The 15,412-nt window shown below is 43.1% G+C and overlaps 1 protein-coding gene across 1 annotated transcript; it reads left to right on the top strand.

The window, feature by feature from the left end:
* The first annotated feature begins 6,532 nt into the window (after positions 1 to 6,532).
* Positions 6,533 to 14,385, top strand: LOC144699830 (somatostatin receptor type 2-like). The gene is made up of 2 exons (XM_078571117.1): positions 6,533 to 6,743; positions 7,979 to 14,385. The coding sequence occupies exon 2, from the start codon at positions 8,045 to 8,047 to the stop codon at positions 9,176 to 9,178; it is 1,134 nt and encodes a 377-aa protein (XP_078427243.1). The 5' UTR covers positions 6,533 to 6,743; positions 7,979 to 8,044; the 3' UTR covers positions 9,179 to 14,385.
* Positions 14,386 to 15,412: the final 1,027 nt, after the last annotated feature.

Here is a 15,412-nt window from a genome sequence, read left to right as displayed (position 1 = left end):
CAACTACCAAACTGTGGCATTATTAAACTCATCTGTAAAGGACACATGTGAAAATAGCTGTATTAAGCTTGAAAAAATAATTAGAAAACATTACTACATTTCTCTGTTTGTTTGTATGCAAGTTCCAATTTTTGTGTAAAAAAAGGAAAATAAAATGCCCAGTTCATGCAACTGAAGTCCTGCCCTAGTGACATTACTTGTAGTGCCTGCTTTCCAGCAAAAGTGAGTGACTGAGAGGCAAGTGTTATAAATCTACCTAACTAGCATTAATGATTGTAATGTGTAATTTAACTGTCAACAAATGAATTAGCGCAGTCATTATGTCTCAGATAAATCTCACTCTAGGGGCACCGTCCAAAGAAGAGTCAAAGTAGAAAACCTTATTAAGATTCTCCTTATATTGGAAGTAAGACCCACTGTGGAGTCCACACATAAACCTGCATACAATCAAGGCTGAACAGCGTTAAGATAGAAGAGGAGATGAATCAAATCCACCCTTGAGTTTTAAAATGTTTTAGATAGGAGGAAGGAATAGCTGAGGTAGCTAAGAAGATTCATTTTACTGTCTTTTCAATAGAAATTTGACATTAGTTGCATCATCAAACCTTTGGTAAACCTCTTTTTCTCTTTGTATCGAAATGTTTCATTACCACTCTTGGGGAGGTGGTAGTGTAGTGATATTGTCACTGGACTAAGTAATTCTCTGGGGATCTGGGTTTGAACCCCACCATGGCAGATGATGAAATTTGAATTCAATAAAAAATCTGGAATTAAAAGTCTAATGGTGACTATGAAACTGTTATCAATTGTCATTAAAAACCCATCTGGTTCATTAATGTTCTTTAGGGAAGGAAATCTGCTGTCCTTACCTGGTCTGGCCTACATGTGACTCCAGACACACAGCAATGTAGTTGACTCTCAAATGCCCTCTGAAACGGCCTAGCAAGCCACTTAGTTCTCAAGGGCAATTAGCGGTGAGCAACAGATTCTGGCCCAGCCAGTGACACCCACATCCCATGAGCGAATAAAAAAAGAAATATTTTTGGCAGCATAGTGGGTTGAACTTTCCCTGCTTGGCGGTGGGGGAGGGGAGCCGCGAGAATAGGGGGAAGTCACATCAGGGCCAATTCCCGCTGTTGAAAAACTTTCCCAGGAGAATGTTGAGAATCGGATTGGCGGGGTAGCCCCAGCCAGTTACACGTGTAAAGGCCCTAACTCCAGCTGGTCCTGCAAGCTCGCCAGCATTTTGCCACAGGGGTTGGCCTCCTCATCGCAGCCCTCCCTGCGGCAGGAGGGAGCAGGCGCCTCCACACTCCAGTGACTGGGCCACGAGCATTAAAGGTCTGGATGGTGACTGCACCCGACCCAATGGAGGAAAGCGGAGGGGAGAGGGAGTGAGGAGGGAGAGGGGTGGGAAGGAGAGGGGGCGGGAAGGGGGAGGGGAACGAATGGGAAGGGGCAGGTGGGGTGGGAAGGGGGATGGAAAGGGAGAGGGGTGAGAAGGGTGGGGGGGGTGGGAGGGTGAGAAGGAGGGGGAGGGGGGTCACCCTCTATTCCTGTGGAGCTGCTGTTAATTCCTGAACATGTAGGCAGCCCAGCAAAGGCCCTTCCAAATGAAGGCGCCCTCGCTGTCCTGAACCTGCTTCAGCAACGCCCACACCTCTCCCTCCGGATTGGCGACACCCCTGAGCTGCCCACCCTCTGCTGGGGCCGGGCCAGCAGCATCGAGGTCCCGCCCAGCCTGCCTGCTTAAGAGGCCGCCTCCTGGAAGGTCGGTGAGCCTGCAAGTGCGGGCTTGGGTCTCCCCTTTCGGGGTCGTGAAGCCCAAAGCAAAACCCAGCCATTGTTTCGCAGCGCTGTTAAATTCCTATCACCGTTCATGACTATGTAAACACTGTTGTGACAAACACTGACATGTGGTCTATGCTCTCTCCTGTTGTCAGATTTTATCTTTGAAGAGGAGTTTTAAACATTAAAAATCTACCTCAAGTAAAACCAAAAAACTCAAACTAAAAATCTACTCTCCACTGAGTGAGGGTTTTTTGCCCCACACTTGCGCGCTCGCTACTTTTTTCCTCACTCACTTTAATGGGAAGAAAACCGCTAGGGGGCCCAGCATTTAAGTGGTGACTAAATTACTACCATAGTGCATCTTTCAGTGGGGGTGGGGTGGGGGAGGGGGGAGCAGAGTATTAAACTCTGTAACTTTACATTTGGGCAATTCATGCAAAGATGGTAATCTGTTTTCATTGAGGAACAAGATTGCTGAAAATAAAGGCAAAATACTGCGGATGCTGGAAATCTGAAACAAAAACTAAAGATGCTGGAAAAACTCAGGCAGGTCTGACAGCACCTGTGGAGGGAAAGGCAGAGTTAACGTTTCGACTCCTTATGACTCTCCACAGATGCTGTCAGACCTGCTGAGTTGTTCCAGCATTCATTGTTTTTGCTGAGAATTTCTTCATTTTAGGTTCTCTGAGGACTGAAGGGAACTGTTTTAACTTATTAAAAAAATTAAATTTGTCTCCAAAGTTCAAGTACTGTATCTCTCAGCTGTATTGCTTGTTTCTATAAATAGTTACATGAATATACCCAATAACTGTTTAGCCTCTTACATCTGTTATGGCTGGTATCGTCCTTCTGGGGTGATGTGAGATATAGTGACATCCTGCATAACAATCCAATAGCGCTATCGCAATTGGGAGAACTTTTTGCCCTTTGGAATGTTACCTCCTTTCTTCTAATAAGAACATAAGAAATAGGAGGAGTGGGCTATATAGCCCCTCAAGCCTGCTCCATCCCCATTCAATGAAGTCATGGCTGTCCACTTCAACTCTATTTTCCCGCCCAATCCTCATATTCTTTGTCCAAAGTCCAAAAATCTATTGACCCCAGAATTGAATATACTCAACAACTGAGCATCCATATCCCTCTGAGGTCGAGAATTCCAAAGATTCACAACTCTGTGTGAAGAAATTTCTCCTCATCTCTGGCCAAAATTGTTGCCATCCTATCCAGAGGCTATACTGCCTTGTTCTAGATACTCAAGCCAGGGGAGACAACCTCTCAGCATGTACCCCGTCAATTCCTCTCAGAATCTTATGTATTTCACTGAGTATTCTTTCCGTGTGAAATGTTTTTACCTGGTGTTGATGCTCTCTATGCTCCAGCAGTTAGTTTAATCTCTCCATCCCAAATGCATGAATTAGCAAGAGGAGGAAAATAAGGACATAAGAAATAGGAGCAAGAGTAGGCTATTCAGCCCCTCGAGCCTGCTTCGCCATTCAATAAGATCATGGCTGATCTGATTGTGGTCTTAACTCCACATTCCTGCCCGCCCCCATAACCTTTGACTCCCTTGTCAATCAAAAATCTAACTCAGCCTTAAATATATTCAATGACCCAGCCTCCACTGCTCTCTGGTGAAGAGAATTCCAAAGTCTAACGACCCTCTGAGAGAAGAAAATCTTCCTCGTCTCCATCTTAAATGGGAGACAAATAACCTTAATTATTTCTAGTGATGTGTGACAGGGTCCAGATTATAAACAATCCATTTCAAGATTCCAGTTCTCTGATCATTGGGAACACTGGTCCATCTACAGCAGTTGATTTTTGCAGCAAGATTCAGAAAAAAAGCAAGGACAAACTCTAATTGCTGACATACCTTCAACGCAGATTGAAGTAAAAAAAAATATTTATTTTAGAACACCAGTCTTTACTTGGTATTTGAGTTTAGTTTTGACCATAGCAAGCACTTTCCAATGCGGATAGTTATGAACATTTTTCCAGTGTTTATTGTAGATACAATTACTTGATGTACCCAATTTGTGAGAAATTTCCAAGGGCAAATCATGAAAAGCAGATGTTTACAATCTGGAGTCAATTATTGAAATTTGGAAGGCAGAAACTGTCATACATCAATAGGTATATCTAAAAATGGGCATTTTCCTCCTCTTACTCTTTAATGTGTTTAGGAAGGAAAGATTAGAGTTGTTGCTGAAGCATAGGGAGCATCAACAGCAGGTTAAAAAAAGATACATCACATTAATTCTCCACTAAATAGAATCCTGTGAGCCAGAGGCCATCAAGGAACACCAGGTATTGAAACCAATACAAGGGAAAAGTACTGGCAGCCTGTGTGTTAATCGTTGACTTACAGCATGGTACCATCTGGTGTTCTAATATAGCAGAGATGCCTAAATGCCATCAGTTCATCCATGTTCTTACCCTCTGCAGAAGGCACATGTTCCACATTACATCAATTATTTTCTGTCTGCAAACCTCCCAGAGTAATTGCACTCTTCCCTTATTCAGGATCTTATTTACTGTAGCTAAGTCATAAACTATTTTGCCATAGATTGTCTAACTTTTGTCTAGTTCAACAATTTTACTTCAAGCTTCTCTTAACTCCAATGGTAGTTAGAATGGTTAGTTGCTATGGCAACCCAAGTTACAAACCCTGTTCTTGTTGCCACTTGAATGTAATAAAACAAACCCTCAAACTTTCTCAATGTGACTTACTGCATTAACCTTTCTAGCCAGTTATAATGCACCAAACAATTACGAAAAGGTAAGAAACTAGCGTCTAATCTGGGTTCAAACAAATTGTAATAAAAGGGCACAGGATTATCATTCGAGGAACCAAGGGGGTGGGGGGCGTTAGAATTGCTTTTCATACCAGAGCATCAGTGACAACTGAGGCAGAGAACATTGTTACAGAGGATTTGGATTAAGCGTTCCAAAAGGAAGGACATTTTAACTCACATGGGGGGAAAAGCATTAAGGTTGCATGAGAGTACACACTTGCAGCTGTAGAATTGCAAGGGCACAAGTTTAAAGGCTTATTCTACGATGTTCTCTTACTGTAAATATCCTTTGTAACAATACAATTCCTCCTTGTATGTCACTGCTTGAGGTTTCCGTTGAATCAGGGTATACATGTTTAAATTTCAAGTGGATTTAGTGAAAGTGCAATATTGGTGCCCAGTTGTTATAAGAATGCAGTTGGAACCTAGCCCGTCAGATTCCAACATAATCCAAGCACTAAACCCATCGCTAAATATTATCGACCGCGAGCAACGGTTGAGGGAATCCCATAAAATGCAAGTCCATAGTCTCAAACACGAGGAGCTGTGAAGCGGGACACGCTCAAGTAAATCTTTAGATTAAAATGTTAAGAAAATCGCTAGTGGTTCAAGTGAAGTAGTTAAGGGATGAACGTCAGGAAACTGGGACACACTTTAGGCGGCACCCACCCAGACTGGACTGGCGACTTAATCCAATGTCACCGTCAAAGAGAGTGATATTAATAAGGATTCCACTGGCTTCTTTCACACTGGCCTCTTTAACAGCCAACTGCGAACGTTCTTAGCAAAGTTGTAAGAGCAGCAATTGAAATCCAGGTGTATCGGTGCAAGGAAGTAAAATATTCAATACAAATTCAAATAAGATACTGACATGGGGAAAAAGCATTAAGGTTGCACGAGAGTACATACCTGCAGCTGTAGAATTGGAAGGGCACACGTTAAAATAAGATTATTTGAATTTGATTACCTGAATTTAAGAACAGATATAATTTACTCTACGTATCACAATTTGTTCTCTCTTACCATTTTTTCCGGCCGTGCGTTTGAATGGGTTTTTTTGCTTTCCATTGTCACAGGAGGGGGACGCAGTGATCTCTCGCCAAAATCTCCCCCAACTGACTGGAATTCGCGCTGATGTCGAATCTGTCATTCCCCTGTCCTCTTGCATTTCGCATTAATGCAAGTTGATAGCACCGATGGTTTTGCTTTTACGTCTCCTGTGCTGTTTCATGGCAAAAAGCTGCTACACCCACGCGAATCCAGCGCACCCACCTCGGCGCCGCTCAGCTCCCTTCCACCAATGTCATTTTAAACCCAATTTAAATGTCGCTTCTTTCCCACTTCCTGTGCAGCCACACACCTGCCGTGCACATAGTGGGGGCGCCTCCTTGTCTTTTTGTGTGTGTGTGTGTGTGTGTGTTGGGGGTGGGAGTAGGGGTGGCACCTGAGAAACATTAAGTGAGAGCAGTGACCAATCGACACCACGGAACATTCCCGCATGCCAACTGAGGCGACCGTTCAGCTATATAACCATTTGTAGCAATGCATCATCGAGTGCTTTCACTATTTCTCCCAAGATGGAACGAGACCAGCAAGTGGCTTCCAGAGTTGCGTGGAAGTTCATAGAGACCCAAGCCCTGAACGCCCACCTATGGCCAAACAAACCCTGTCTTTGATGGGAATGAGCGAGGCTGCTCACCTATCCTGCTGGACTCGAGAAGGAGGATGCTCTTAAAACCCCAATTTGCTTCTACAACATTAATACTTCCAGTTGAAGAGATGTGCTAATTGTCTGGCTTCCCCACCCCATCTATTTGTGTATGTGTGTGTGTGTGTGTTTGCCTGGTTGCTGCAGTCATATGCAGCCTAGCGGGGATATGCCTGTCGCTCTCTGCCTTAAGCTCTCTGACGTAAAAGCATACGTTGGAAACGTCGGAGATATTTAACATTAATTGCTATCGGCGTTCACAGCTCTTGTCTCCATCGTGTGTGTAACAGTCGAGCTGTTGCTTCCGCAAGGGGGTGAAGAGAGAGTCGCCGAGATTACTGGGGACGGGCAGCGCGAAGCAACTCTCACTGGGATCTGGCTGACCCTTTCGGGTCCTCGGCTGCCAGCCCTCTCCACGGACTTCCATGACATTGGCAACCAAACGACAGGTGCTCCCAGCGACCCCCGAGCTGTCCCGCCTGTTAAACACCAAGGAGGGTCGAAGTCTTGCTTTTGGACTGGGTGTGAATTTAAACGGATGGGTCTTTTAATGGTTTTCTAAAGTTAAAGAGGGACGAACTCTACTGTACGTTTTCTGGGGTTTTTTTCCCTCTCTCCTCTCCCCCCCTCCTGGAAGGTAAGTGTTTTTTTTTTGTTACGAGGTTGATAAGCTCAGAATGTGACGAGTCGCCAATGGTTTGAGTTGGGTAGTATCAATGGTTAATACAGCAATGCAGACAGACGCCTCTCGGTTGTTACTGAGGACGATTCCCCCGGGGTTCGGAAGAGTTAGGGTTTCCAAATGTGCCATCAGCTGTGTAATCTCGCCGATGTGCAAGGGGAGGGGGTGGAACCTAACAGTCTTTTTCCACCTTTAGATCCACCTGGGCACTACGAATTCCACAGGTATCCAACCTTCTCCATACAGGCACATAGAGACGATAAGTAACAGGGCATAGAAATGTACAGCACAAAACATTGAGGACAAGTTGCACTTTATTTTCCACGTTGCTTTGCGTGTGGTGGGGAAAATCAATCTGAAAATCCTCAAAATTCGAAGATAGATACCGAGGCTTGATTGACACCTTTGAATTGATGTCTTTTTTTTTTGGGAGACGTTCAGCGTTTCTGACCTTTTCAGAGAGAGAATTCCATTTACCCTCATCTGTCAGTCACTCGGAGTCTCGCAGGTTTCTGATGCTCAGGAACCCAGAGGTTGTCAGAATAAGTGAAATGCCGAGATTAACAGTGAGCTTTTGTTTTGCTAAATGGATTCCCATATTTTCTCTCTTATCGATCGGATTGAGTCTGCTCACAGTTTAAATGGGGGGAAAAGCTGCCCGATTTGCATATTGTATCAATCTCGTGAAGGTTTTATCTCTCTCTATAATACCTCTACTCGATAAAAATGACAGAAAACGACTGGAGAAAAAGACAAGGGTTGATGGGATCTCGATTTTACAGGAAGGATTTAAGAATTAGAATCATAATCGCTGGAAAAACCAATGCTTAAAACGGAATGCAGGTGCCAAACTCTCTGTGCACTGATATCACTGTGTACAATGACCTGCAGACCCGGCTATTTGTCTTTTTGCTGATTTTTTTTTAGAAGTTTAAAGTATATTTCCTGGTGCACTAGTGTGTAATGGCCGATGCTGAGTAAAGCTATATCTTTTTGCTTCAGGTGCTGTTTATAATGCTCAGTCAGTAGCCCAGGCTGAGGCGAGCCGTCAGTCCAGGGCAACCCAAGATGGCTTTGGACATCTCCATCCAGCTGACCACAACGGCAGAATGGCTCTTCGAAACGTACGAGGGAGGAAACCTCTCCACCGAGATCGACTCCAACCTTACCCGAAACACCAGCAAGCCCTCCAACCAGCCCGGCGTTGACATGAGCGGCAGTGTCTTCCTCCCTTTCATCTATTTCGTGGTGTGTGTGGTGGGCCTCAGCGGGAACACGCTGGTCATCTATGTGATCCTCCGCTACGCCAAAATGAAGACGGTAACCAACATCTACATCCTCAACTTGGCCATAGCGGACGAGCTCTTCATGGTGGCGCTGCCCTTCTTCGCCACCCAGGCGGCCCTGGCCCACTGGCCCTTTGGCCAGGCTGCCTGCAGGGTGCTCATGACATTGGACGGCATCAACCAGTTCACCAGCATCTTCTGCCTGACCGTGATGAGCATTGACCGCTACCTGGCTGTGGTTCACCCCATCAAGTCCTCCAAGTGGCGCAAGCCGCGCCTGGCTAAGCTGGTGAACGGGGCGGTGTGGTTCATCTCCCTGCTGGTCATTCTGCCCATCATGATCTACTCGGCTGTACAGACCCGGAATGGCAGGAGCAGCTGCACCATCACCTGGCCCAGCCAGAGCCCCTCCTGGTACACAGCCTTTAGCATCTACACCTTCGCTCTGGGCTTCTTCCTGCCCCTGACCATCATCTGCCTCTGCTACCTCATGATCATTATCAAGGTGAAAGCCTCAGGGATCCGCGTGGGATCCTCCAAGCGCAAGAAATCCGAGAAGAAAGTCACCCGCATGGTCTCCATCGTGGTGGCGGTCTTTGTGTTCTGCTGGCTGCCTTTCTACATCTTCAACTTCCTGCCCCTGGCCGTGGACGTCAAGCCCACCCTGGCCATGAAAGGCTTCTACGAGTTCGTGGTCATCCTCTCCTACGCCAACAGCTGCGCCAACCCCATCCTCTACGCCTTTCTGTCCGACAACTTCAAGAAGAGTTTCCAGAACGTGCTGTGCCTGAAGGCGGTGAGCGGCCTGGACGAGGCGGACCGCACCGACAGCCACCAGGACAAGTCCAGGCTGCACGATGTCACCGAGACTCAGAGGACTTTACTCAATGGCGATGACCTCCAAACCAGTATTTAAAACCCGTCCCGGCCGGGCAGGGGCAGGGATGAGCGTGCATGGAGCTGGCTGCCTCTTCTCCAGTGTCCAGCCACAGGTAAACCTCACCTCCAGGGGCTGTTGGACCCGAGTCGTGCAAATCCGACCTCACCTCACCAGCTTGCAAGGCTCCCAGTCTCATTGCAACTGAGACCGGATTTTAATGTGGGCAGTCATGGGACCCCCCACCCCCAACCCCCCCCAAAAAAACTGGTGCACCACCAAGTCACAAATTCCCATTATTTAATCTCGTGTTGCACACGCACTCCCATAAATCAGTGCATCCGTGCCGATATTGTGTACAGCAACTGCACCACAGCTGAACTTTCAATCGGAGCAGCGCTGCTGTTTACTGCAGGACAAGTCTAACCACAGCTTTCGCTCCTGCAAATGCGTTCAGCTGCGGGCGGGGGTAACGTTCCCACAGTGTCATTGCTTCATATTCCACTAGGTTAACAAACTGCTTTCTGTGTGAAAGCCCGCCCAGGATAACCACATGGTAAACACCTAGTCCAGTGACGTTAACTTGGCAATGCTTCAGCATAGTTCTCCTGTGCGCCAGCTTAGTGGTCGCTGTTTCAGTGAACCTCGTCTGGGTGGGGAGTTTAAGCATTGAAGCCCCTGTCACCCGGTTCTCTGTAGATTTACAGGACAGAAAGTTAACTGGTGAATTAATTGGCTGATGGCTGGATTTTGCCTCTGCCTGGGGTGTGCAGGAGCTCCGCGTTTAGCAAAGCACACGGCATGACCGGCTGTCAGAAGTAAAAGCAGGAACTACTGGCAATGCTCAGCAGGTTAGGCAGCACCTGTGGAGAGAGAAACTGCATTAGCCCGACCTTTCGTCAGAATATATATCACCCCAGGCTTTTCCCAAGTAACTGGAGTGTTTGCATATTGATACAATGAGCTCCAGTGCAATTCCATTTTCTGTGAATCAGTGAACTGGTGGCCTGTACTTGATCTGCATATATCGTTTTTGACATCTGCTGCTTTACTTCAGGAGTAAATCCTGACCTGTTTCAGAAATAACAAAGCGGTGTTAACCAGGATCCTTTCTTTTTTTTTCTCTCTGTGACCTGGCTTTGAAAGCTGTTCTTTATTTTTCAGTTCTGATACATTTTTCCTCTAATTGAAATTGTCGAGAAGTAACGACCCAGCTCACAAGGCGGCCATTTAAAATGTTTTATGTTTAGACAAACACTGAATCTTGACTGATGAATTACTGCAGCCATTTCAGGAGCCATTTTTCCACATTCTTATTCCATAGGTTTATCCTGGTAAATGAGAATGGGTTTGGGGCAATGTTATACCAGAGAGAGACCCCTAGGCGATGCTGGGTTACATTTGATAATGATTACAAATTCAATTCACATAAGTTGTGCCCAAGATCCCTGTAATGATCATCAATGACATGTAATTCTTCATACATTTGCTTTTGTTGTACCACTCTAACATCTGGCTATTCATCAAGCAGTAAGGGTGAGGGAATACATAAAATCATTTCGACTTGTGAGATTGGAACAAGTGTAGTCAAAAGGCCTGGGGCCAACTGTGTCCACCCAGCCATGGAGTCAATGTTAACCAGTGAATTATTTTTGTTCCTAGTTAGTTGATTTCTTTTTGCTACACCTGGATATCCCAACAATGCACTACAATCCAAACCTACAACAGTGAAACAAAATGGTTTCAGGTCAAGCCCTGGAATTGATTCATTTAGAGTCACACTGTATGGCCCATTTTAAAAGCAAGCATTTATTTACTTGTCAACTTCATAGCTCCTTTCTCAAAGCCAGTTCAGGGTGAGTTACAGATTGGAGCAAACCATTTCATGGATCAAAAATGCCACTAAAGTAGAATTTAATTTCTGAAATTTAAATAATATACCTTCAGTTTGTAATAGCTTCCACATGTGCATGAGAATTGCCCAGGAAATGAGATCTCTTTAAGTTGATTTACCTCCATGCTGGAGACCCAAGTGGCAAATAATAGTGTGTAGGAGTTTCAAATTGGTTAATAAGATGTCTAAATTACAATCACATAAAAAATGAAAGAGTTTCAAGGAATCTAGTAATCAATGTGCTTTTATTACTGGCGGTTAGAAGCATTTTGTTCTATTTCAGAACCTTCTGATTGCAACATTCTCCTCCACTGTCTGTACTTCAGCTAAAATGATGCTCCTGCTCGAAAATTAATACAAACTCCTACCACCTTTTCAGAACATGTTCCCCCATGTCTAATGCTCCACTATCCAAAAACTTGCCTTTCCATATTTATTGGTTGCTCACACAGGTCACCTTGTTTCAACTTTTAACTATTGTAAATGCTACAACCACACGCAGTAAAAACAAACAATACTCTTATGTTCAGTACAGGCACACAATGCATTTAGCTTTGACATAAGAAAATGATGCTGGTTAAGAGACTTTGGTGGACTACAGTTTTTAAGTTTTTTTTTTGCTGACAGGAATTGGGTTGTAGTCCACCCTGGGGAAAATGGGTCTCGTTTCATCAATGGCCACTCATGATTACATGTGTTGTGAATTCTGGCAGCAATTTTTACAGCAGAGCGCTGAGCTATTCCAACTGAGTCCATTAATGCACTGAAGCTTTTGTTCAGTTTTATGACAGGTTGCAGTGAAAAGTAAAGTCAACAACATTGCAGGGATGCAACTCTAATCTCGAGATTTAGGCATTTTCTTGGTGCAGGAATGTGAATTTTTTTTAAACTATATATATTTTAAATTATATTTTTGCATGGATATAGTCAATCTGTAGGTCAGACAAAACTTATTTGCAAATGCTTATGTTCTGATGAATGATTGTTATTTATTTATTTTAAAAAAAATTCAGTTCACCCTCATTGCTCTGGTGGTACACCCTTAGTACAGGGGATGGGGGAGGTCACAACTGCCTCCAGCATCATTCAGGTCAGGTTGAGTGACAGTCCCGACCAGAAGCCCATTGCATCTGTGCTTATCCATATACCACCTGGCGAATAAGGTCAGACTGTAGGCTGCCAGAAGCATGCCAGAAACAGTAGCCATTTTACATTGAGGATGGAATCTCTGGCAGGCAGTGGGAATCTGAAATTAACAACATTTTTACAATTTCATACATTTTAGTTGGTTATTTAATGGGCTTGTGGAAATTACAGCACAAAGAATCTGAACCATTGGCCCCATTAGCAGGGGAATAAGAATGACTTTATCAAGGGATTATTAATAACTGCAACTACAATGCCAAATTCCTCAATAAAATAAAAGTATTAACAGATAAATATGACTTTTTCAAGCTAAAAAACCTAGGTGATTTAAACTGGTCCCATCTGAAGTAAACTCAAGAATTAATGTATTTGTATTATTAATACTACCTACTCACTCCAACATATCTCCATGTCAAACATGGTGGTGACCTGCACCTTCCCTGTTCACCTACTTTCTTTTGTAATGAAATATTTAGTGTTTTGAGCAATGGAAGTTCAGAAGGATGTAGTTTCAAACAAATATTCATTTTCTTCCAGAAATATCCATTACTTAAGACCTCAGAAAGGAACAGTTCTAAATCTTGTTTCCAAAATTGATTAGGTTGAGACTCTTGCCTGAATCAGATGTAGATGTTTTACCTCTGCAAGACAAGAGGTCCATAACCATTCCAATTTTGATATCAAAGTTGTCGCATTTTGGACCCTCCACAGCCGATTCAGAAATTTGAATCAAGGTAAATGTAATCCCCTGCATTATTTAGTGTTACCAAAGTACCAGGCAACCTTTACTTCACTGTTCATTGCATTGTTATTCAATTCTGAACTAACAAGTGTGTACACATCCTTTGTAAACAAAATCAAGCTTTGCAAATTTTGAGCAACAGCTTTACTTTAAGAAATTCAGTGCATTACAAGTGAAGCCTGTGTTAATATAAACATAGCTTTTGGTTGTTATGAGTGTCTTGAGGTGTATAAAATCATCCCAAACGTTCAAAAGATGTTTGACAGCTAGAACTGTAAGAGCAATATTTTAGAAGAGGTAATAGCAAATGAGCAGAGAAGACTCTGCTAATAATTTGCCAAAGATAAACTGGGGAGTTCCACCTAGGAAGTGAATATTTCTTATGGCTACAATGGAATCCATTCTCCGATTGATCAGTGAGAAAAGTTTTTGAGTTTAAAATACAGTTAAAAGAAAAACATTTTTTGAATGACTGAGTTTTTCTGTATATTCATATAATATATGGAATTTCAATTAGGGAAATATACAGAATGGGTTAATTAATTTGTGACAATTTCAAATAAATTAAAAATATGTAACCTTGCAATAAAGATTTTTGGTTTTGCTGGAGAAATTATACTGAGCTTCTCAAATGCCAAATTATATATTCTCTAAAAATGTATGTATTACATGTGTCTGAGACAATATTTGTAGCTCCTAACACACATTAAGTATGCAGCCACTTGTTTCACATGGAACAGATTTCCTCACTGTGTTCCTATATCTTTAGGATTGGTTGTGGAATGTAAAAAATTGTATTGTGTAGGATGTTTTCACTTACTATTTTGATACATCATTCTATGACTTTGTTGCACTCAGGTTTGTTTTTGGGAAACTCTAAGTTTTTAACAGGCTCATTATCAAACATATATATATTTGCCTTGGGCATGACTGTTGCCCAGTGCCATACGTCACTTTAGAACTAATGTTCTAAAATACATTTCAAACTTTCAAGTTAATGATCCAGGGAATAAATCCAATACAATTATAGACTACAGCCCTATGATAATTAACTTCAGTCTGGCCTTGAAATAGTTTAGTGTCAAAGCTACTATCATATGCTCAGTAGATGGGTTTTGTTGTACTACTGTCTGATGGTTATTTAACAAGCTAATCATAAACACCTAGTATATGAAGTTTCGCACCACCCAGTCAATACATTCTCTATACATACAGTGTATTCAATTCTCCAATAATTCACTGCAATAAATACCATGGAAGTACAACATACTCTACATCATAAATGCAGTATTTCTCATGAACCATCCTTAAACCAAAATGTAGTAACAAAGTTAGAAATGTTTTCAATATTGTAACAATAAGAGTCACATGCAAATAAATTCACAAATTAGTCTGAGGATTCAGATCACAAATCTAAACTACAAAAATGTTATTGGATGTCATCTGACCCACTTGAAGAACATTGTTGTTCTAAGTGCTGCCTCAGGGAGATCGCTGACACTTTTAAAAATATTTAAAATGGAAAAAAAAATTCCCTAACATGTCCCCCTCATGTGGCAATGTCACATGAAATGGGACATGTTCATAGTTTACATACAAGTTTATTAAACTTTTAAAAACCCTACATGAAACCTCATCCCGCCGGTGGATGAGGTTTCATGTTTTTTCTATTGCCCGCCCGGTCTCCTGGCCTGCCCACCAACCTTAAGGACGGGCAGGTCCTTTAATTGTATAATTGCTTCTGTCAATGGCCTCAATTGGCCATTGACAGGTCGGCGGGCGGACAGCTGATTTTGCTGCGGGCCCGCCTTCCTGAAAATTTAAATGGACCGGGATGATGTCGGGGGTTCTGCCCAACGTGATCCCGCGTTATTTTATGTGTTGGCGAGCAGGCCCCACGCCTGCTCGCCAACGGCAAAATTCTGCCCAACGTATATATACTTGAATTGGAAGGAAGTGACTAATGGTGATCTACAAGGATCTGGGACCTCGATTATTCACTACATTTATCAATGACTATAGATATATGGTTCTCTAATGTGTTACCTAAGTTTGCTGATGATAGTGATTGGTGGCATGGTAAGTAGGGCAGACAGGAGCATAAAATTACAAAGAGACATTGATAAGCAGAGAGTGGCAAACCGTGAAGTGTGAGGTCATTCATTTTGCACCAAAAAGGATAGATCTGATTTTTTTTAAATGACAAAAGCTAAGGATGGTGGTGGTCCAAAGATATTTGGGAAGCCAGGGACACAAATGATGAAAGTATAGTTGTCAGGTACAAAAAATAATTTAAAAAATCTACTGGAATGTTAGTGAAATAGGGATTTGTTACCACTATACAAAGCCCTGGTTACTTGGTATCGTTCTAGATACTGCATCTAAGAAAGGATAAATTGGCCTTGGAAGAAGTGCATGTTCATCAGAATGCTATAGGGACTCCACGGAGCAAATTATGTGGAGAGATTACATAAACTAGGCTTGCATTTCC

This window comes from Cetorhinus maximus, chromosome 24 (genome assembly GCF_964194155.1).
Source record: "Cetorhinus maximus chromosome 24, sCetMax3.hap1.1, whole genome shotgun sequence".
Lineage (NCBI taxonomy): Eukaryota > Metazoa > Chordata > Chondrichthyes > Lamniformes > Cetorhinidae > Cetorhinus > Cetorhinus maximus.
Note: the sequence above shows the minus strand (reverse complement) of the source record. Positions and strands in the feature narration are given on the sequence as shown.